At 40.8% G+C, this 22,833-nt stretch overlaps 1 protein-coding gene across 2 annotated transcripts in view; it reads left to right on the top strand.

Annotated features, from left to right (window-relative positions):
* The first annotated feature begins 5,252 nt into the window (after positions 1-5,252).
* col17a1b (collagen, type XVII, alpha 1b) overlaps positions 5,253-22,833 on the top strand; it is a 31,273-nt gene continuing 13,692 nt past the window's right edge. Inside the window, exons 1-30 of one of the 2 annotated variants that reach the window (XM_048269778.1) lie at positions 5,253-5,372; positions 7,337-7,394; positions 7,590-7,634; positions 8,023-8,124; positions 9,755-10,084; positions 10,375-10,422; positions 10,521-10,550; positions 11,147-11,194; positions 11,357-11,503; positions 13,568-13,741; positions 13,989-14,090; positions 14,390-14,467; positions 14,712-14,864; positions 15,426-15,521; positions 15,866-15,910; positions 16,312-16,455; positions 16,852-17,121; positions 17,759-17,809; positions 18,737-18,763; positions 18,930-18,956; positions 19,526-19,588; positions 19,717-19,821; positions 20,087-20,149; positions 20,430-20,465; positions 21,399-21,443; positions 21,595-21,630; positions 21,754-21,789; positions 22,012-22,074; positions 22,630-22,665; positions 22,752-22,823. In XM_048269778.1, the coding sequence (XP_048125735.1) occupies positions 7,343-7,394; positions 7,590-7,634; positions 8,023-8,124; positions 9,755-10,084; positions 10,375-10,422; positions 10,521-10,550; positions 11,147-11,194; positions 11,357-11,503; positions 13,568-13,741; positions 13,989-14,090; positions 14,390-14,467; positions 14,712-14,864; positions 15,426-15,521; positions 15,866-15,910; positions 16,312-16,455; positions 16,852-17,121; positions 17,759-17,809; positions 18,737-18,763; positions 18,930-18,956; positions 19,526-19,588; positions 19,717-19,821; positions 20,087-20,149; positions 20,430-20,465; positions 21,399-21,443; positions 21,595-21,630; positions 21,754-21,789; positions 22,012-22,074; positions 22,630-22,665; positions 22,752-22,823 (2,524 nt within the window). In that variant the 5' untranslated portion in view covers positions 5,253-5,372; positions 7,337-7,342. Of the gene's footprint in view, positions 5,373-7,332; positions 7,395-7,589; positions 7,635-8,022; positions 8,125-9,754; positions 10,085-10,374; positions 10,423-10,520; positions 10,551-11,146; positions 11,195-11,356; positions 11,504-13,567; positions 13,742-13,988; positions 14,091-14,389; positions 14,468-14,711; positions 14,865-15,425; positions 15,522-15,865; positions 15,911-16,311; positions 16,456-16,851; positions 17,122-17,758; positions 17,810-18,736; positions 18,764-18,929; positions 18,957-19,525; positions 19,589-19,716; positions 19,822-20,086; positions 20,150-20,429; positions 20,466-21,398; positions 21,444-21,594; positions 21,631-21,753; positions 21,790-22,011; positions 22,075-22,629; positions 22,666-22,751; positions 22,824-22,833 lie in introns of both variants that reach the window. The other variant, XM_048269777.1, reaches the window with a different exon arrangement.

Here is a 22,833-nt window from a genome sequence, read left to right as displayed (position 1 = left end):
TACTGTAGATTATGAACTCCCCAAATACTTTACAATTTCATATAAGAAGCATTAAAATGACACCATTTCACACAGGTTTACACAGAGTGATGAATACCCCTATCTACTTCTATGAGACTCTATCTCTGGGATGCTCTTTTTCATACCCAATCATGTTGCCAGTTAGCTACCCTAAAGTTGTGAAACATTCCTCCTTTTGTTTTCTTTAACATTACTTTTCCAGCATTTTGTTACCCCTGTCCTAACCTTTTTTGAAACGTGTTGCTGGTATTAAATTCAAAATGAACATATTTTTCATGAAATAGTCAAATTTGTCATTGTCAGCATTTGCTATGTTGTCTTGTTCTTTTGGCAACTAAATATGAGTTTACAAGATTTGCAGATTATTACATTCTGGTTTTATTCCCATTTTACACAACGTCCCAACTTTTTCTGATTTGGGGTTGTACTTCAGATAAAGCACAAGTGTAAGCATGTTTTATACTTCATATACTTTAATATTTCTAACACACTAAAGTATACTACTTTTTGACCTGGGGGATACTTTCCGTGTTAAATCTGAGTTTCTGACAGACCAGAACCAACTGGTTTGTTATGTTGTTGTTGGAGATGTTCTCTTGCATCCTCTGTGTTCAGGGTTCCATTTCCCAATAATTTATCAACACGTGTAGCCTGGGGCTTAAGGGAGTTTACAGAGAAAATTCTTATCGTGTCGTGACTTGATTTTGATATTTGAAATTTAGGTAAATTATGTATTTTACCTCCGGAAATGAAGATAATCCTTTTTTGATGTTGTAGGCAACACTTTTCCTGAGAAATGGTGGTGTAGTCCTACTGAGTTATTGATGTTGGCCTTCCTGTTTGAATATGAAGTGGGTAATGTGGAAAATGGAAAAATTCTATGATTTTTGAAGGTTCAAACTTAAATAAAGGTTTAGGTTTATTCTTTTAGCAGACACTTTTATCCAAAGTGAATGATGTTGATGGGGACCATTCTCCCTGAGCAACTTGGGGTTAAGTGCCTTGCTCGGGGGCACAACGGCAGAAGCCGAAAATTGAACCCACAACTTTTCAGGCTATGCTAGCCCAGCTCCATAGCCATTATACTGCCACCTCGAATAAAGGACATTCATACATAGAAATAGCCATACATTTTTATTTTTTTTTTTTTTTTTTTTGGGGGGGTTTGCCTTTTCTCTTATAAGGCAGTGAAGAGATTGGCAGTGAGGGAGTGGTGGGGTGGGATCAGGAAAGACTCAAGCACCTGGACCTGAGTGTGTATGGGCGCTGTGGCCAGCCGAGTCATATCGCCCCCGCCATATTTTTCTAATGAGGCTACGCTAAATTATGTTTCAGTGAACTGACACAGCTGTTTGGAGAGAGGTATGCCATCATATTCAGCATTCAGTTGTCAATAACAAAAACATTTGCCACTACACCACAAACAGACTTGTTGAAACAATCATCAGAATATTTCTAGATTGGGATAGGTAATGTGTACTGCTGTAAACATAGTGAAGTTACATGTGTAGTTTCAGATACCTGTGGAACCTTACTGCAAGTCAGTGATTATCACCACTCATCAGTGATTAAAATCAGCAAATGACTCCCTTGCTTGTTTAGTCATCCACAGCAAAATGATACAGCTGAACAAACAGGCTGATTTGCCTGATCATAATCTCTGATAATAACCATTTATGGCTTTTGGATTTGGGAAACAAAGGCTGAGATCACGAGTCAAATTGATAGTGTTCTGTAAAGCTGTGGCTTTGTGCTGGGTGGGGTGGCTGTGGAGTTGGTGTGGTTGCCCCTTTGAGTTTGATGTGGTGGAAGATGTTGCCATGGTTCCTGTGGCAGGGCACCTAAGGTAAGAGTGTGTGAGAAAGATAGAGAGAGAGGTCACACCCACAAACTCTGGTAATTCATGCCAACGCAAATTATATTTAATCCTTATCCCTCAGGCAACATTTTTTTTCTGCAGTTTTATGGAGCTACTGGCAATGGAAAGCATGCATTTTAGATTCCACTTTTATGTTGTTCACTGTCTCGTTTCGTGTGGAGACCAGAAAGATGAACATCATCATCCCAACATCCAATATAGGGAAAAAAACTAAGAACATGGTTTAATTCAGACATTTTCTTTTTATTTCTTTTTCCTGTTTTTATCATAGACACATTAGATGAAACTGGATCCCTCTTTTTGCCAGTTTAGCCCAGGGTGTCCTCCAGGTGATGACTTGTCCTTTGTAATTACAGGGAAAAGGAGAACACATCCCCTATAGTTCCTATGGCAACAGATGATTGAGGATTTTCCCAGAAAATGTTCATATCATATTCCCATGTTTGGTCTGTTCATAAAAATGTTCAGGAGAAAAAAACTAAGGAAAAGGACTAGTTTGTGTGAAGTGCTTTGTGTGAGTTATAGCCCTGAATGGTAATGTTGCATATCCTTGTAGGTTTAATTAGGCCTATAGAAAACAAAAAACAAAAAAGACACAAGAATGAATGAACTTGAGACACAGAATAGGAAAGTATAGACAGAATGAGAGACACAGAATAGAAGGTTGACAGAATGAAGAGACACAGAATGGACAGAATGTGGTGGAAAGTATAGGATGAGAGACACAGAATGTGAACTGACAGAATGAACACAGTCAGGACTGACAGAATGTGAACAGACTGTGGTGGCCCTGGATGGGTGTGAACTGGATGAGTGAGTCAGACTGCATGTGAACAGACTATTCCCCTCGGGTGTGCAGGCCGCCTCACAGAGCTAATGAGGTGTGTATGTGTGTGTGTGTCATTGGGGTTGGCGGGTGGGTGGTTTGAAAGACCAAAACCTCAGCTTTCTCAACATTGGTTGCCACCAGGATAGAATTTGCAGTCCTTTCCGTGAACACATGCAACTCTTTTTTTATTTCACAGAGATGGTGAATCACTATTGGATAACACAAACATGCCAGACCCTGTCCTAGAAACTTTGAAAAGAAGATTTTAATTGGGATTAGACAACAGACATAGTCATACCAGCACTATCATTAAGTGGTTACATAACAGTATTGTTTATTTTAGTGTTATGACAACAAATTATATTAATCTATAATAAAATCTAAAATCTATAATAATCTAATACTCAGTGCAAATAAAATGAAGGAGTAAGTAAGTAAAATGAAGGGTTGATTTTCACTGTATTAATCAATTATATTTGTTCAATTAAGAGGAGAAACTGTTAAGCATGCTCTGATAAATAATGTCCTTTTAAATTGAGCCTGCTAGATGTTGCTCTGTCATGTTATTTTTTATTTTTTGTCCTGACATCCCTCGTTGCACTTTGATTCATTTAAGGATTTTATTGAAGCTAGTCCCTTGTGAATTGTTATTGAGATATCCTTCAGCGAATTGACATAAAGGTGGACTTGAGTAGGCCTACACATGGTCAATTTGATATTAAAAGTAAATGTAAAACTCTTTTTGAAATCTGTGATACATTTTTAGTGTTGGGGATACTGCTGAATCTTAAAAAAGTATCTGGCGCAGGCTGTACAGACTTTTGAAATCAATTACTCCATGGCGGAGACTCAGAACACCAGCGCCAACAGTGAGCGATGCTTATCTGCTAATTTGATCTGGGACCTAAATCAAATCTTGAAAGGATACAAAATAGAAAATGTCTGCCTATGTCTGACACCTTGCCAAAGTTACTGTTTTGTCACAGCTGTTCATTGTTACGGTGCATGAACGCAAACCACTTGGCTCCTTCATAAAGTGTGAAATCTCAAGAAAATTCAAAGTAGACTATATTTGGTTTGGACAGAGAGACAGTCATTCTTCATGTGAAAATGTATGACTGTCTTGTCTTAAATCTTTGAATTTTGTTTGTCTTGAATCTTTGTCTGACAAGCAACGAGCTTTAGATTTTCCTAAAAAAACAACACAAATATAAAGGAGAAAAGGACTAGACTTACATTTACCAACCTGCACAGTTGCCATGGATACATTTGTTTTAGGTAACTACTTGTGACTTTAATGACAAATGATAAGCATGTAACACCTTGTAATATAGAGTGTAAATAAACGTTTTTCATGGTACAGTATGGTAAGTTTTTCATGGCACAGTATGGTACGTTTTTTATGGAACAAACCCACTATACAAGATAACATTAGTAGATAACTTACAAACAATTCATAACACAATATATTGTAAATGCATAACTCTTTTAAAACACATTTATAAATGACTAGCCCATAGTAAATAAAACATACAGTACATACAAACTGTGTACAAACACACATCTGACCATTGTCATTAATAAGGCGTAAATATACTGTATAGGCCTTGTATCCACTCTTGATTGGAAGGTAGCAAATTATATAGCATTAATTATATGTTCAATTGTTTAATTAAGTGTATGTTCAGAAGTTGTTTTATTGTCTTTATCTTTTCTGATAATTTACTTGCCAGTAAATCATCTGGGTTGGTCTGTTACACAGCAAGGCGCTGTTTCACGCAAGTCATCATCATCATTGCCCTTGGACATTTTTCAGCCGGTTAAATGCAACCAGTTGGACTAATGTAACAAGGAATTTTCTTTTTTTATATTTCTTCTTATTTTTTTTATTATTATTTGTCAATTTTGTTTGTTGTCTATCTTGTATGTCTTGGTATCATGGGTACACTGGCGATTACGCTGCTCCGTCCGGCATCTTTTGTCTTATGTGTCAATGTCTGGTGTGTGGAGCGCTTTGTGCACTCTGTGCATACAAAAATGAGCAATATAAATAAAAGTGATTTGACTTGACTTACCATGCCAATATACATGCAAAAATTTAGCACTTACAACATTTTTTAAAAGTTTCTTACAAAGTTCACCATTTTTTGTAATATTTTGTAAATGTTGAAATGTGAAGGTACAAAATGACTATGCTAATATTATGATATGCAGTATATTGTTTGTGTGGATTTTGTATACGTGTTAGAGGACTTAAGATGAGATGAGATGCACACTATCTCAGAGGTAAACAAGAAATGTTCTGTGTCTAGAACTTTGCACACTCAGCTAACCCAATGCCATAACCTGACATTTTAAATTATTAGTCCCCAGGGTACTGTGTTTCAGAAGGCGGTTTGTTTGTGTACCTGCCAGCGATCTTGCAGGGGCGTGCCCCATTCAGACCTGCTGGAGCTCGCATGCAGGGGGAAGAAAAGAGAGAGCGACAGGTAGCAGTCAATCAGTCCATGCTTGTGGCGGACAGGTGAGCATCCCATCTCATTTGACTGTTTGCGGACTGCCTTTGGATTGTAAGCAGATATTTTCCCCCAGTTATTTTTTCCTGCCAGAGTATCTGTTTTCATACATTGATCAGCAGCAAAGGTACAGTATTAAAATTTAAACACGTGCAGGCTTACTGTTTGCTGATTGCAATCTGCTCTGTGCTGGAACTTTGCACCATTCAAAGCATTAAGAAATGGGTGTTGGTTCTATTTGTTTGGTTGATTATTTGGTTAACTGATAAAAGTCACAATTAATACTCTTTCTTATTGGTATGTTTCTTGTAAAGTATGTTCTAAGTAAAGCCTCATTGATTATTTTAAAAATGAAGAACTTTGCAGTGTTGTAACTTCTGTGATGAAACACTAACAATGCAATTGGAGATTATTTTATTATTATTGAAACAAGATGGGGAATTCTCTGTACTGTCCATGTCTGAGGTTTGCTTTAGAAGTTTGCGGTAATGTGTGGCTGTAGTGTATTGTAACTGTAGAAGGGCCTGAAGGGTGTGGTGTCCCTTGATTCAGGCTTAATAAAGGAAAGGACCCATGGTGGGACAAAGAGTGTTCAGCTATATGGACTTCTTTTGTCACTCAGAGGCGGCCGTCTCCATCGGCCTCTTGTGATGAACCGTCCCTTGATGCCCACCTGGCTGTTTGCCTTCATTGTTGTGTTTTCAAGAAGTTCACTTAATAGAGTTGGAGTACAGATGCATCCCTCAGTGCACTGTCAGTTATGTTTTTGTGAGCAGGAGAGCAGGAGATTAAAATGTCGTGTCCGAACCTGTCTTTTTATGTCTGAGACTCATCCACACTGCTGCTGTTAACTCCCTCCCCTGTCTCCCCTCTCCTTTTTTAAGAGCTCAGAAATGTAACATCAGGCTGTCAGCTCTGCTTTGACTTGCTTCTCCCTGTGGAGTGATTTATGATTGCGGTTATTGTGCACAGTAAAGGGATTCTCAGGTTGCACTATTTACAAATTATGATTTTAAAAAAGGGGACATTTTGTGTGCAGAAGGGTGGGTGCAGAAGGGTCAGGGATGTACTGACTATACAGGCTGAACTCCACGCTTTGATTATCACAAAGGTCAATTGCTCTACTCCAACCCGAGGCAATGGCCTTGGATCAGGCCAGGCTTGTCTAGGCAATGATGTGGTGAAACCATGCTGGACCATGGACTGGAACTGTTTTCCAGAAAGCTGCCGTGTGGCCAGACTGGTATCACATCACTGGGTAGTGGGTCTAACCCAGAGTCTGCTCTGGTCCTGCAGCAGAATCCTCTGCCCCAGCCTCCTCTGTGACACCACTCAGTGCATCCTGCTCAAATCAGCTGCATTGCTCTGTGTTGTTTGCGTACAGTAAAACAACAGCTATCTAGATCTTCCTGATCTATTTGGGAATTGTTGGAGTCAAACTAAGGAAGAACAACACAGCAAATGGCTATTAAAGTTTTAATTTGTTCCCCACAGAATGATCAATTCATTCATACCTGTGGAAGAAATTAGAAAAGCAGAAAAAGTGGCACATACACTTTCAGGGTGCATTTCCTGTGCATAGATTGAGCCTATAGCCCAATACTAAAAGCAAAAAAGACTGACTTAATCCATTAAATTGGCCATTCATGATTAATGGAGAGTTATAGAAACAGATTTTCTGAAAACAGTTCTTTTCTGAGTTTCTGAAATATACTAAATGAAATGAATGTTGGTTGAGTCTGTGCTTAGCCCAAGTACAACAAGAGGAAGTCAAAGTCCAGACAGGAGAGACATTCTGTTGTGTGTTTTTTTGTTCTGAAAAGCTTATTCGCTGACTGTCTCTGAAGACAGATTACATTGCAGAATGCCCAGAGCTAGACTGGTGTCATGATTTAAGCCAATTAATTATGTGCTGCCTATGTGAGATGGATAACATGCCCATGCTTGAGATAGAGTGAGAAGAAGAAACATAATTTGCTTTCAACAGACAAAATTGACTTGTGGATTCTGTATTTGACACGCACTGTGAAACTTTCACTTACTTTTAATTATAGACAAGACATTTATATATACATTTTCCTCATCAGATAGCATGGAATGGATGATCTGATATCCAGTGACAGACATCTCTCAGGAGGCAGTTCAGGAGGTAAAGATGAACCCACTTTTAACTTGCCTTTCTCTCGTCTTTTTCCTTTTCTCTTTTTGTTCTATTTTTTGTTCTTTGCTTTTCATTTTCAGTTTCTCACGCTCACTTTGTTTGTCTTTTTCACCACTGTGTAAACCTGTGTTAGCTATAAGCCTGTTTAATACCTATGCTGGTTTAACTGTTGTTTTTTCTCAGTTGTGACAGACATAACATCCACAAGACTAACATCTTTGCCACCAAGTGAGTAAAATTAAGATTACCAGAACAGTGATTCCAGGCAAAACGGTTGTTGTTGTTGTTGTTGTTGTTGTTGTTGTTGTTGTTGTTGTTGTTGTTGTTGTTGAATAACAGTAGCTCCAGATCAAGTGACCCCTGTCATCTAATATTTTAGTTGTAAGTAATGAGATGTTTTGTGAAATGACAAAGTGCTTCCCCGGAGTATCTTGGCTGTCTAGTGGGGCTGCGATGTATGCCAATGACTTCTCCCTTCAAGTGGCTTAGTCTGAATCAATGACGACAAATAGAAACATAATAATTGTTTTGTCATTTTTTTTGTGTGTTATTATTAGTCACGACATGCCTTGTGTGTGTTTTATGTTTGTATGCTATGTGCTATCTGTACCACCAGAGGGCAGTAGTGGGTCAGTGAAGAGCATGAGCAGTGGCTATGGAGGGGCCGGGGTGGAGAAGAATATTTTAACCCAGAACAGCAGCAGCTTCTACACATCCTGTGAGTAACACCAACATCATACTCTTCTTTTACTGGTGGGTTTACTGGTACTGTACATGCAAAGGTCAGACTAGACTAAGATAGGCAGATAGGTAAATAGATAGATAGATAGATAGATAGATAGATAAATACACTGCTTTAAGCTGAAATGATAGTGTTACAGCAACAATTACTAACGTTAATATGTATCACTCAAAATCAATAAAATGTAGGATATCACTAAGTCTCTGTGCAATTACATGTAAACTGTGCATTATCTTTCCCAGTACAGAGGGGAGTCTTTGTAAATAGTTCTAGCAGTGGGCAGGAATGGCTCTCAGTAGCAGTTCTTCTTACAGCAAATTTGAAGGAACTTCTAGTTAAAAACACTCTGCTGTCTTACCAGTAGTGCGTGCATGGGATGTAAGGTGTTGTCCATCATAAGGTCTTTGGCTGAACCTGTTAATTATGTTCAGCTCGTTGACTCTGTTCAGGTTTCCCTCAAAGCCCCCTTTGCTCTGAACCCTGTTATGGTCTTCATTCCTGACCACACATCCCTCATGTTGTTCTGATGGAGCCTCTGTAGGCCTTGCTTGCTTTCAGTTTGCCTCTCAGCTCCTTCACACTCCTTAAAGGTTGTATCAGGGATTTCAGGCCCAAAAAAGGCCCAAACATAAATTATTACATTTATCTAATCTTTCCTAACGATCCGCTAGCTGCCTGCCCCATAAGTCAAAGCCCTAGGCTCCAAGATCTGTACACAAAAACAATTGCTACCAACAAGGGTTGGCAACCCCTTAAAGGCAAAATAAAGTGTTTCAACCAATAACCGACGAGATGTGCGTTTAGGAGAGTTTTAATTGCACGGAAGGAAGGGGGAGGGAGTAGTGTGCTAGCTCTCTGTTTTGTTTGAACATCAACAGAAGCGACGTATTTAATAGCTCTCTTTGCCCATCCCTGAAGACCTTGCTCTTTCAGATCCTTGACACTACTTAGTAGCTCTCTGGTCCCATCCCTGAAGGCCTTGCTCTTTCAGATCCTTGACACTACTTAGTAGCTCTCTGGTCCCATCCATGAAGGTCTTGGTCTTTCTGTTCAGCAGCTCCTTCAGGTCACTGCTGGTTGTCGAGGGCTTATTATCAGGGAAGCACCACACTGTCTTGGGAGGCACAGCACTATCAATACAGAAACGAATGTACTTTGTTGTGAATGTACTTAATTTGTCAGTCATGGAATTGATGTAATCTCCATAGGGATCACAGCGTACATCCCAGTCTGCAAAGCATCTCTCACAAGCAACATAAGAAGGAACTTTGGTCAGATTTGACTTGTGTATGTGTTTGATGTGTGTCTGAGTGTATATTGATGTGTCAATAACCATAAAGACACATGTTGTTTTCACTATCATTTCACAGCACAGTCTGCACTTTCTTCTATTAGTGAGCACAGATCACCAACCCCAAAATCCAACTGCAGCAGCTTTAGTGGTTTCACCATTATTATAACCTATATATATATATATATATATATATATATATATATATATATATATATATATATATGTTTGTGTGTGTGTGTGTGTGTGTGTGTGTGTGTGTGTGTATGTGTGTGTGTGTGTGTATCTGACTGTGCGTATGTTTCTTTTTTACAGCATCAGTGGGGGTGAATGCTGGAGGACTGAGTTCAGGCGTGTACATGGGGGACTTCTCCAGCGAGGGGTATGGAGGAGGAGGTGGAGGAGGAGGAGGAGGAGGAGGAGGAGGAGGAGGAGGAGGACTTAGAGTAGGTGGAGCTGGTGGAGGAGGGGCCAGAGGAGGTGGTGGAGGAGGAGGAGGAGGAGGAGGAGGGATAGGGGGGTCTAAAATGAAGCTGAGCTCCAGTGGGGGTGGGAGGAGGTCACAAGGCTCTGCCTCCTCTACAGGCCACTCACCTATCTTTCTGGAGAGGAAGGTTATGACCAGCCACTCCATGGGCTACGATGGTATGTCAACACGCTGTACTGTATTCACATACATTTACATATAGGTACTCATAAACAAACCAAAACTGATATAGAACCATATCACGATACATTTTGAATCAGGTAAAAGATGCACTTCAAGAGCCATTTTGTCTCTTGAAATAAATTTGAAGGTGAAGGGACAGTGAACAGTGCACTGGTTAAAACTGTTTGCAACACTCCAATAAAGTTAAGATCTACACTGTAGTCTACCTTAATAGACCGTTTAACTTTCTTCAATACTTTTTTTTTCTTCTCCTTTTGGATTTCAGGAAGCTCTAGTGGAAACTCATCCCCAGAGTTGACCAGAAAAGACTACGGTAGGCTACCATCCAAGTGGCCATTTAATGCAGATGATAATGCAGATGTCCATATTATCCTAAAACACTTTTTTCCAATCCAACATTTTTCCCAACAGTTTCATCCCGAGGCCGAAGCCAGAGCAGAGGTAAACATTCACACACAGAATAACCAAGTCCCCAAAAGAATCACTAATTGGGCTCCAAAGCACTGATGTATCCCCTCTCTTGAATGGTTGTGACTTATTTTTGTCTTACATTTTTTTTTGTCTCTAGTAGTGTTTGCATACATGCATGTCACAAGGTTATTTTTTGACAATCTGCTCACAACACACCAAAGAAGTTAGAGAACAATGTCAATCAATTATAAAGACCAAGCCAATGGATTCTTCTCTCTGAGCCAAATCATAATTGTTGGCCCACTTTATATAGTGCAGTATTTTTCTTTGCCTGATAGACACTTCCTTCTTAAGTGCACCAGCTCCCCCCACTGTCCTTTTTCCATTATTACACCCACATACCAACACAAGTCTGTCCTGTCACATATGCATGCATGCATGTATGTATGTATGTATGTACTGTACAGTATGTATGTATGTATGTATGTATGTATGTATGTATGTATGTATGTATGTATGTATGTATGTATGCATGCATGCTTGTGTGCTTAAATGCATGTTTGTATGTTGTGTTTGTGTTGAGTATTTGAAGCTAACTCTTGTGTCTCCTGTCCACTGTGTCTCAGAGAGTGAGATCAGAGCCCGCCTCCAGAGCGCTTCGCCTTCCACTCGATGTGAGTTCCCTCATCTCCATGGCAACATACTTTTTGGAAAAGGGTAGAAAGTGTGTTCAGTGAAGGGCGGCCATTCTGATGGCTATGTTGTGTGTGTGTGTGTGTGTATGTGTGTTGTGTGTGTGTGTGTGTGTGTGTGTGTGTGTGTGTGTGTGTGTTCAGGGACAGAGCTGGATGATGTGAAGCGTCTGCTGAAGGGTGGGCGGTCCTCCAGTGTCAGCCCCACCCGCTCCTCCACCTCCTCCACCCTCCCTGTCCCTCGGAAGGCCAGCGTGGAGGTCAGAGCGCCTGCAGAGGGCTCACAGTCAGGTACATACACAATCTCTCTCTCTCTCTCACTTCCACACACATACATTCTCTCTCTCTCTCTCTCTCTCACACACTCTCACACACACACACACACACACACACACACACACACACACACTCTCTCTTTTTCTCTCTCTCTCTCTCTCTCACTCTCTCTCTCACACACACACACACACACACACACACACACACACACACACACACACACACACACACACACACACATATACACACACACACACACATATACAATCTCTCTCTCAAATCAAATCAAATCTTATCAAATGGTGCTTTATTGGCATGAATGAGTAAAGTCACTGTTGCCAAAACTACAAGTATAACATGTTAATAATCAACTTTACATAATGGTATAGAGATAAAATGAAATAATGAAAGGGAAGGAAAAAAATATATAATAATAATAATAATAATAATAATAATAATAATAATAATAATAATAGGATAAATGGTAAATGGTATTAAAAGGACAGTAATAGCTTCAGCAATAATGCTATACTGTAGAAAAACAAAACACAACAAAAAATGTATTATTGTAAACACATATTATATGCCTACACTTGCAGATACATCTACATAAATCAATTTGAGGTAGATAGCAATATCTAATATAAAACATAGTATTTACATGTACACAAAGGGGATAAACTCAACAATATGCCACATACATGAAAGTTACAACTTTTCTCCTCTTGTTTTATGGCTGGTCATAATATATAATCTGCAGTTAGACATGAACAGTTAGGTTCCTCTCCCAATAATATATATAGTTTTCTTTGTGGAGATAGATTTTAAAATTCTGTTACGGTATATGCTTTTTTGAATTCAGCAAAAAAAATGTCCCTTATAGGTGCATATCTGATGCAATTAAGAAGGAAATGTTCCTCGTTTTCTACATCATTTATGCAGAAGCTACAGTTCCTCATATGTCTAGGCACCCATGTTTGTCTATGTCTGCCAGTTTCAATGTGTAGGCTATGGTCACTGATTCTGTATTTTTTTTTTAGTGTTGTTCTTTTCTTTCTGTTTTTGATGTCATTTAAGTATGGGGCTATACAGTAATTTCTGTTCAGGGTCTACTGTATATACTGTATATCTAGTTTGTCATTCGTTTTTATTTCTTCCTTCCAGAATTAAGTATAATGCATCTGATTTGTGTTGTCAATTTATTTCAGTATAGATTTTGTCATGTGACTTAGGCTGTTTATGTTATTTTTGTTTGCAATTTGGAAAAGGGGTCACACTTCTGGATAAGGGACTTGTGCTTGAAAGCCTTATGGTGGTATGTTATGGTGGTATGTGCCAGCATTGCTTTTTGCCAGATGTAATTTGAAGGCCCTTTTGTCGATGTCGATAAGTAAAGGGAACCTCCCCAACTCAGAGCAGCAGGCCAAGTTGGATGATGTTCTATGTACACCCAAGACATCTTTACATATTTGCAGGTGGACTAACTCAGTTGGGCCCTTATCCCACTTTTTATAATCAAGCCCGTACAGGGGTCCCCAAATCTCACTGCCATACAGAGCAATAGGCTTGATAATGGAGTCCATAATCTTGAGCCAGAATTTAGTTGTTGGATTGAATTTATAAAGCTGTTTTTTAGGACATATTAAGAAGTTTAAGAAATATGTCCTTCGTGCTTTGTCAGCCAGATTTTTGATGCCAGATTAAACCTTCCTGATGATGTTATTGTAAGCCCTAAATAGTTATACAATTATTATAAGCCTATCTGACTTTTGCATAAAATGTTCTTATTATCCAAGAAGGTAAGTATTTTTGTTTTCAGTATATTACAGAAAATGTTACCAAGAATACTTGTGACACAGATCCCACGATAGTTATTTGGGTTCATTTTATGAATGTATGTCTCTCTCTCTCTCTCACACACACACACACACACACACACACACACACACACACACACACACACACATACAATCTCTCACACACACACATACACACACACACACACACACACACACACACACAAACACACACACACACACTTAGCTAGCTCACTGTTTTTCACGTGTCTCTCTGTTTCAGTGTCTGGGCAGTATGACTCTGCCATGTTAGACGCTGCCCTTTCCTCCTACGCCTGGACAAGCTCCCACGCCCCATCAGGAGCCTCACTCAGCCCCACCTATGGTTACCAGGGAAACAACAATCTGTCATCCGGGACATCACTGGTCAATACCACCTCACCATCCTCCCTGTCAGGTCAGCAATTACTCTCTGGGTTAAGAGAGAGTTAATTATATGTAAAATAAGTCAAGTGAAATCTTTACACTTTACAGCTTTCAAAATAACTTTACTTATCTTACCATGTATTTAGAATTTAGAAATACTTTATATAGTTTGCATCCTTACATTCCTCACACCATCTGAAATGTTTGAATTAGTGCTAGTGCATGTTTTACTTATACAAAACATGTGGAAATCTCTCTCTCTCTCTCTCTTTGTGCAGTGTATGGATTCCAGAATAACTTGGTGTCAACAGCACCAAGCAGTGTACTCACTTCCAATGGGGTGAACACATTCTCTTCCAATGGGGTGAACACACATGCAGGTACATGTCTTTTAGCAGCTGTAGTACATATAATATGACACTAGGGGAGCCTTGAACTCATAAACTGAAAGCAGTAGGCTATTCAGTTTTTTTTTTTAAATGAATGCATTCATTATCCAATTTAATATTTGATTATTGTTTCTTACTACATTCATATTATATATTAAGCATATTAAAAAACAAGAATTCTCATAATTCTATACTGTATGTTCATAAACGTCATTGTGGGTTTCTGTAAAGCTTTCACACCCTTACTGAGAAATGGTTGAAGCAGTGTTTGTACTTTTGGGCCCCATCAGGATATGGTGTCCAGAAGAATGTGTCCCAGGTAATGAACAGCATAGGAGTGGTCAGCACAGGGGTGTCCACCTCCACAGGTAATCACCATGCCATGACCTTTGACCCTCACATGCAGGCTTGATGTGCATGACTCAAGCCTTCCATCAGTGGTAGAACTCCAGGACCTTTGGCAGTGTATGTAATTTCAGTTATTTTTTTGTGACTGATGTCTTCCATTTTAAAACATTGAAATTATTTTCACTGTGGTGTGTGTGTGTGTGTGTGTGTGTGTGTGTGTGTGTGTGTGTGTGTGTGTGTGTGCATGTGTGCATATGCACGCAGCTGTGTCCACATCCAGGTCCCTCAGTGATGATGTGCCCCGGAAATATGTCCTGCTGGAGAAGGAGAATGTTCCTGTGAAGAGGGACACGGAGGTCCTCATCCTGACCAAGGACAGCGGGAAACAGTTCAGCAGTGGGATTGGAGTGAGGACGGGTAAGAACAACACAGCCACTCCGAGGAATCCAAACACAACATGAGTTCTGTTGCTGTGTAGTGAAAGTACAAAAAATTATTCGATATAGCCCAAATAATGTAATTGGTGAAAGTACAAAGAATTATTTGATATAGCCCAAATAATGTCATTTGTGAAAGTACAAAGTATTATTCGATAGACCCCAAATAATGTAATTTGATTGTAACTCCCTCTTTTAAGATTGACCAAACAAGTTGTGTGTCATAGATGTGTCACAGTCAAGTGGTATTCTGTCAGTAGACTTAATAAACGATAATATGGATAATACTATACATGTGGTTTGTTGGCAGGTGTTGTAGTGTGACTGTAGATGCATACGGAGATGCATATGACTATATGCTGTCATTATGTCTGTATGACCATACGACCTTATGACGTAATCCTATGATGGAAAGTTTGTTTTACCCTCATTTTCACCTTGTTCTCTTTGAACGAGGCTACATGAGGAAGACACACAGATCAATGTGCATGCCGTCATGTTGTTAAGTCTTCAGAGATGGTGTTCTCCGTTTCCTCTGCAGGCTCGTTCTCTGACGACTCTCTGAAGAAAGAAAAAGTGATCTCTGGCAGTTACTCACAGGCTGCTCCTGTCCAATCCACCTCTGCAAACACCTACTGTGAGCACACCTTCTGTTCCCCTACCTGCAGCTTAGCACCAGACACAACCATCAGGACTGTCTCAGATACATACCGTCTATTATAGGATTATTTAATGCGTTAGAGGAATCATTATTAGCATTATTATCCAGGTTAAGAGCAGTCGTCTAGCTGGATTCTTTCATTGCTTATTTGTTAATAAACTAAATAAAATATGATGTAATAATATAATATGATATTATACAACAAAATATATCTGTTTGTCTGTCAGATATAGCATACTGATTGACTAACTGGAAGATTGATTAGATTGGAAGATTGACTGACATATTGATTCACTAACTGAATGACTCACCTTTTTCAGATGGATCATCAGCAGTGGCGACCAAAGACAAAGCTACTTACGCAGGTAGAGTGTGCTGGGTCACTACAAAAGGAACATTACAGTGAAGGAATATATAACTGTGTTGGGTTTTAAACACCTGAAACAAGTGTGGGGTATTTAAATATTCAGTATATCTTTTCTGTATACTTTGTATTTCATAGTCTGGACAAGTGGACATCAGCATTAGTGCTAGACTGCATTACCATATAAAGATGTTTGACCTTTTCCTATGGAATTTATAACTTTAACTCCCAAACAGTGTACACTACAGAGTGTTCCCTCTATCTTGGTTGGAATTTGTGTGTCTGTGTGTATTTATTCTGTGCTACCGCTTATCTGTGTGTGTGTGTGTGTGTGTGTGTGTGTGTGTGTGTGTGTGTGTGTGTGTGTGTGTGTGTGTGCGTGTGTGTGTGTTCATCCATCAGAGATCCAGAAGGAGGAGGAGTATAGGGGAGGCGGGGGCTGCTGTGGCTGTCTGCCCAGCTGCTGCTCCTGGTGGAAGTGGCTGCTGGGACTTCTGCTGGGCCTGCTGCTGCTGCTGGGCCTGCTGTTTGGACTCATCGCACTGGGTGAGTCACACACAGACATGCAGGACATACACATATGACTCAAACAAGCATGCACATTAACCCACACTCAGCACACGCAGACACAAAAGTAGGGTACAGCTCATAAACTGTACTGTAGCTACGTACATATATGTATGAACTATCACAGCATATAAAGACACACACACGCACACTCACACATACTTGAGCATGTAAGCGAGAACACACACACACACACACACACACACACACACACACACACACACTTGAACATGTAGGCGAACACACACACACAACACATCCCATCACCCCATTAATACAATACACTCCCAAAGATGGACTTGTGCGCACACATAACCCTGGGCCCTGGGGTATGACTTGTTAGTGAGAGCATTAATGTGACCCCCCCCCCCCCAGCGGAGGATGTGAGGAAGCTGAGGGCTCGTGTGGATGCTCTGGAAGGTGCCTCCGGTGCCACGGCTGCCCGCATCAGCCGCCTGACTGCCAGTAATGAGGTGCACCACACACTACACCCTCAGCCAGGCATCTACACGGACACCAGCGGGACCCTCAGCCGGGCCGACAACACTCTGAACCTGGGGGCAGCACTTCCCATGGACAACACAGCTCTGCAGAGGACTATACAACAGCTACTGAGATCAGAGCTACAATCTGAGTCTGTTCAAGGTAAACACACACACACACACATACACACACATACACACCTACTACTACTACAGAAGAACTACACAACAGTCATAATGGTATCGGAAAGTCACATATTTCCGCCCATGCCCTATTTCTGCCCTTTTACGTGTATGTGTCACTTAATATTCATTTCTAGACAAACCAAGATGGCGGATTCCTAAAGAAACGCAAGCACCCACACCATAAATGTATCTTAATTAGCTATGTACCAAAAATTACATTTTACCATGACTCGAAGAACTGTAAACAGTGTTGTAAGGCTGCATGTACAAATCCGCTTGGAGCTCCAGTGGAATTTAGATTTTGCGATGAGAATTCTCAGTCTAACCGTTGATGTGCCGAGTTAGTTGGCGGAAATAGGCACCCACCAGCCCAGCACCAAACTCTGAGCATGGTAAACAAAATAGGATTTTGAAGGCAGTAAATGCTCCCATTAAGAACCAAACGAGATTTTGTTCAAATCTACACACCTATGGCTATTGGAAAATGTAAGGTTAATTTATGAAATGTTATTTTGAAGTATTAAAAACATCTTTATTTTAGAATCAAACGGGGCGAAAATTGGTGCTTTTACGATAATCATGTACTAAGTACTGAAATCTTTTTGTTTCTTCAGCGACCCTAGCTTCCTCAGTTAGAACAGAGAGAGGACCGCCAGGGCCTAAAGGTAAGACCACCACCAACTCCACACCACTCACAGCCCTGTAATGACCACCACCAACTCCACACTAACAGCCCTGTAATGACCATTCTAAAACTGATAGTTCCGGTCCTTGATTGTGATTGGCTGAATCACGTTCGATGCCAATCCAAACAAACACATACCTTGACCACATTCCGTTCTATATTACTGCGCTACCATAATTTGATACAAAAGTTAAAGTAGTGGCCCCGAGAGACCGTAGGTTACACTGACTCTCCGCTAGCACGTTGTGCCTAACGACGCCCCTTAGCTGTTGTAGAATCAGTGTAACCTACGGCCTCTCGGGGCTTATTGCTTAAGTACAACTCCACACCACTCACAGCCCTATAATGACCACCACCAACTCCACACCACTCACAGCCCTATAATGACCAGTACAACTCCACACCACACTCGCAACACTATAATGACCACCACCAACTCCACACCACACTCACAGCCCTGTAATGACCACCACCAACTCCACACCACTCACAGCCCTATAATGACCAGTACAACTCCACACCACACTCGCAACACTAAAATGACCACCACCAACTCCACACCACACTCACAGCCCTGTAATGACCACCACCAACTCCACACCACTCACAGCCCTATAATTACCAGTACTTTTTCCACACCAAACATGACAGCCCTATAATGACCATTTACAACTCCACACCAGGTGACACAGCCCTATAATGACCACACACAACACCACACCACACACACACACCTACTACTGTAATGACCATCACCAACTCCACACCACTCACAGCCCTATAATGACCAGTACACCCTATGTGTGAACTCTACTGTATCTAGACAAACCTGTGCGGATTCCTAAAGAAACTCTAAACATGAGAATTCATACAGTATGTTAATTTATGTCTCCTTGTTTTATATCAGGTGACACAGGAGCTCCTGGACATAAAGGTTTGAACACACACACACACACACACACACACACAAACAGAGAGAGAGAGAGAGACATCTACATGACCATACTGAAATGCAAAAATGTGGTCCAGTTAGATTAAATGCATGAACACCTGATAATGCACTTCAGTAACAGTCTTAATCTTTTTGTTTCAATACACAGGTGACACAGGTTTCCCTGGTTTACCAGGTAAGCACAATTATGTTTATACATAAAGCAGACTAGTTTTCTCTGATGCAACAAAGGGTCTATATACATGCAATATGTTGCATTGACTAGCTGTAGGGTAGGAAGCTGAATAACTTCATAGTCCACAGTCCAAATCAACTGTGGCAGGATGATATCACCACATTTATTCATCCTTAGCTCCTCTCTGTCATTCATGTATCCAGAGTTTGTCCTTAGAATGTGGAAGCTACTGGACACATATACGGTAGTATATTAACTTAGTTGAGACTAACGATTAAGGTTGACTGATAGGCTGACATTGCAGGATAGGTTCATTTGCTTGCTGTTTTTACGGTAGAGAGTCTCTATCGCTTCTTGAGGCACAAGGTAGTATTACAAGAGAGGACAGGCCACAGCTTGCTGTGACCTTTCTAACTTTGGTAGGTATGGTCAGACAGTAGCTGCCTTGACATTAGGTCATGTTATTTCTATATAATTCTATTCATATTTGTATTTATTTAAGGTTTTAGACTACATAAACTATACTGATGCTACTCCTGTCAGTGTGACCTTTGACCTTTCCCCTCTAGGTTCTCCTGGCGTTATGGGACCACCAGGACATGAGGGGCCAAAAGGACAGAAAGGAAGTGCTGGTATGGGGAGTTTCCTTACACTGGCACACAGGACATCTGGCTCTTTACAGTGTTGCAGTCTTGATCTTTACAGGCACCCATTTAAAGTAATTTAGGGCTGAAACCAATCTCCTTGCTTTCCCCTCCAGGGGATCATGGTCAAGAGGGACCCCAGGGGCTGCGCGGACGAGAAGGGGCAGCAGGACCTCGTGGGGAACCTGGACCTCCAGGGTTTGGCACCAAGGGTGAACGAGGTCCAGTGTGCTCTTCAGTGTATTTACAGATGACATACAGGAGTTCATAATGAGGGCTCATCTTCATATGCTGCTCAGTCTTACCCTTTCTGCTGTTAGTGCATGTTGTGTGTGATGTCTGTATGCTACTGAGACCTTGAATTTCCCCTTGGGGATCAATACAGTATCTATCTATCTATCTATCTATCTATCTATCTATCTATCTAAAGCCCCACATTCTGGTGAGGTATAGATGATTGGCATTAACATGGTTTTGTCTCTACAGGGTCTCCTGGTGATGCTGGACCTCCCGGTCTTCCAGGATCGGTTGGTTCTCCTGGACCCAAAGGTGAGATATGCCTCGAAAGCCCAGATCTGAATGACATGACATAAGGGATACTTGCTACTAGTGATGACTCATTTGCCATATGCACAGTGTGTAGCATCAATGTGTTTCTTGAATTGCCCCTTGGGGATCAATAAAGTATCTATCTATCTAGCAGAAAGTTACTAAACCTATAGTGTGGTGTTGTCTCTGTACATGAGGTGCACTACATAGTTTTTGTCATCAACTAATTAAAAGACAGTGCTACATGTACTGTAGTACTTACTGATTCTCTCTTTTCCAGGTGAAACTGGAGCACATGGCCTTGCTGGACCTCCAGGTAAGTCCCTTTTCAGCCTCTCACAGTTCCTCAGAGGAACTCTCCTTTCTGTAGACCCTGCTGAGTGACAGGAGGAGAAATGACACATGGATGGCATGTCATTAAAGGAGAATTCCGGTGTGATATTGACCTAAAGTGTGTTGAAACATGATACCAAGTGTGAACGTATGTCTCATAGCTCACCTCGGCTTGTCCCCTGCACTCAGAAATTTGGCGCTAGTTAGCCAATGCTACCAACACAGTGTTTCGTTGTGGTGCCTCCTAGCCATGCAAATAAATCACTGTTTTACACCATTTACAAGGCTCAAAGTAGCTCCATACTTCATTGGTAGACTTCCGAGGGCCTTGACATTTAAAACGAGACATGGAGAACTTTGAAAAAGCACTGGTAGTTTATTTACAAGACGATTTATACAGACAGTACCTTAAGGAATTTTACCGTTCGACGCCATCTTGAATTTAGTCACGATAAGTCGAGCGACGAGTACGAACGAACAGGTATGATAAGGGATCAGATTCCAAAAATAATTCAGTGGAAATGCATGGATTCAGTTGCTTCCAGTAGCAGCAACTGGAATCCTTGCATTTTTACGGAATTATTTTTGGAATCTTGAAAATCTGGTTCTATGTCTCGTTTTAAATGTCAAGGCCTTCGGAAGTCTACCAATGAAGTATGGAGCTACTTTGAGCCTCGAAAATGGTGTAAAACAGTGATTTATTTGCATGGCTAGGCCGATGCCCGGGGCACCAAAACGAAACACTGTGTTGGTAGCATTGGCTAACTAGCGCCAGATTTCTGAGTGCAGGGGACAAGCCGAGGTGAGCTATGAGACATACGTTCACACTCGGTATCATGTTTTAACACACTTTAGGTCAAAATCACACCGGAATTATCCTTTAACACCACTCTTACCTCCTTACCCTGTGATCCAGGAAGCCCTGGTTTCCGTGGTGACCCTGGTTCTGCTGGACAAAAAGGTATGGACATGACCATTATTGCATCTTTCAGACACTTCAATATCAAGTCACTAACCCAGCCACCCACTTAGCCCTCCATTACAGGTGACACATGTGTGGTACAAATGTAGGAAGTTCAGTTGTACCTACTTGTTGTTCTTTTGACCTACAGGTGACAGAGGACCTGCTGGATCACAGGGAATTAAAGGTGGGAGAATCAATTTGCCTCATGTTCTCTAGAGGAGTCTTTGGGACTCATAACTATTCAAATAATTTCTGTTAATAATTAATCAGTTGATATAATGTCATTGCACATTTCGTGTTTACACAGGTGACCATGGCGACAAGGGTGAAGAGGGCAGACAAGGTGGGTATGCTATAACAATATAGCATAATTTGTTATTCCACATATACTGTACATACATTTGTCTATATAGTATGAATGTACAAATGCTATGCAGTCTTTCTGTTTAGTTTCCAATTTGTATCCAGTCTGTAAAACCGGTATTGGTTTTGGAACGATGTAATGATACTGTACTGATTTCCCCTGACCGGGTTCTCCTGCTGGTTCTTTTCTGGTTCTTTTCAGGTTCCCCAGGAAGCCCAGGCAAACAAGGACCCACTGGAGAGAAAGGAGTCAAGGGATCTGCAGGTAAGAGGTGGTGTGTGTGTGTGTGTGTGTGTGTGTGTGTGTGTGTGTGTGTGTGTGTGTGTGTGTGTGTGTGTGTGTGTGTGTGTGTTTGAGTGTGAGGGAAAGAGGGAGAGAGAGAGAGGGAGAGAGAGAGAAAAGAGAGAGAGAGAGAAATCAGTAACCTGATCATCATGAATTTAGTTCATTATACCTGTGGGCGCCGTCAACAGAACCATCAGTCTGCGAGGCTCTTAGACTCTAAAGAGCATGACGAAAGGTTAAATGCAATTGCTGTTTGGTGACTCAGAGAGATGCCACTATCCATCTGCCAGCCTGCAATCAAGCAGCCAATACTTGCAGACAACATGACTATTTTTACTGCTACTATTTTTACTCTTAACCCATTAAGAGATGAGTTCTCTGTCACTCACATTATAATGCATAATGATGTGGTCAGTATTAATTAGTAATAATTTCTTTGATTCTGGATAATGTCTCTATGAAGTTGGTGTGTACCGGTAATTTAGCTTCTTCCCTCAAATCTTCTCATCCTATTGTTTTCATCCTGTGTGACAGGACCCCAAGGAATTGATGGTGAAAAAGGAACCAGAGGTAAATTATTATTTCATATGATTATTAATAATGCAGCATTCAAATGAGACCAAGAGGAATCATGGTTATGAATTTTTGATGTCCAGGTGACCAAGGACCAATCGGACCACCTGGAATCAGAGGTCCCTCTGGGCCCCCAGGAGACACAGGAGCCCCAGGTAGGTCCTA

The sequence above is a fragment of the Alosa alosa genome, chromosome 18, assembly GCF_017589495.1.
Source record: "Alosa alosa isolate M-15738 ecotype Scorff River chromosome 18, AALO_Geno_1.1, whole genome shotgun sequence".
Classification (NCBI taxonomy): Eukaryota; Metazoa; Chordata; class Actinopteri; order Clupeiformes; family Clupeidae; genus Alosa; species Alosa alosa.
Note: the sequence above shows the minus strand (reverse complement) of the source record. Positions and strands in the feature narration are given on the sequence as shown.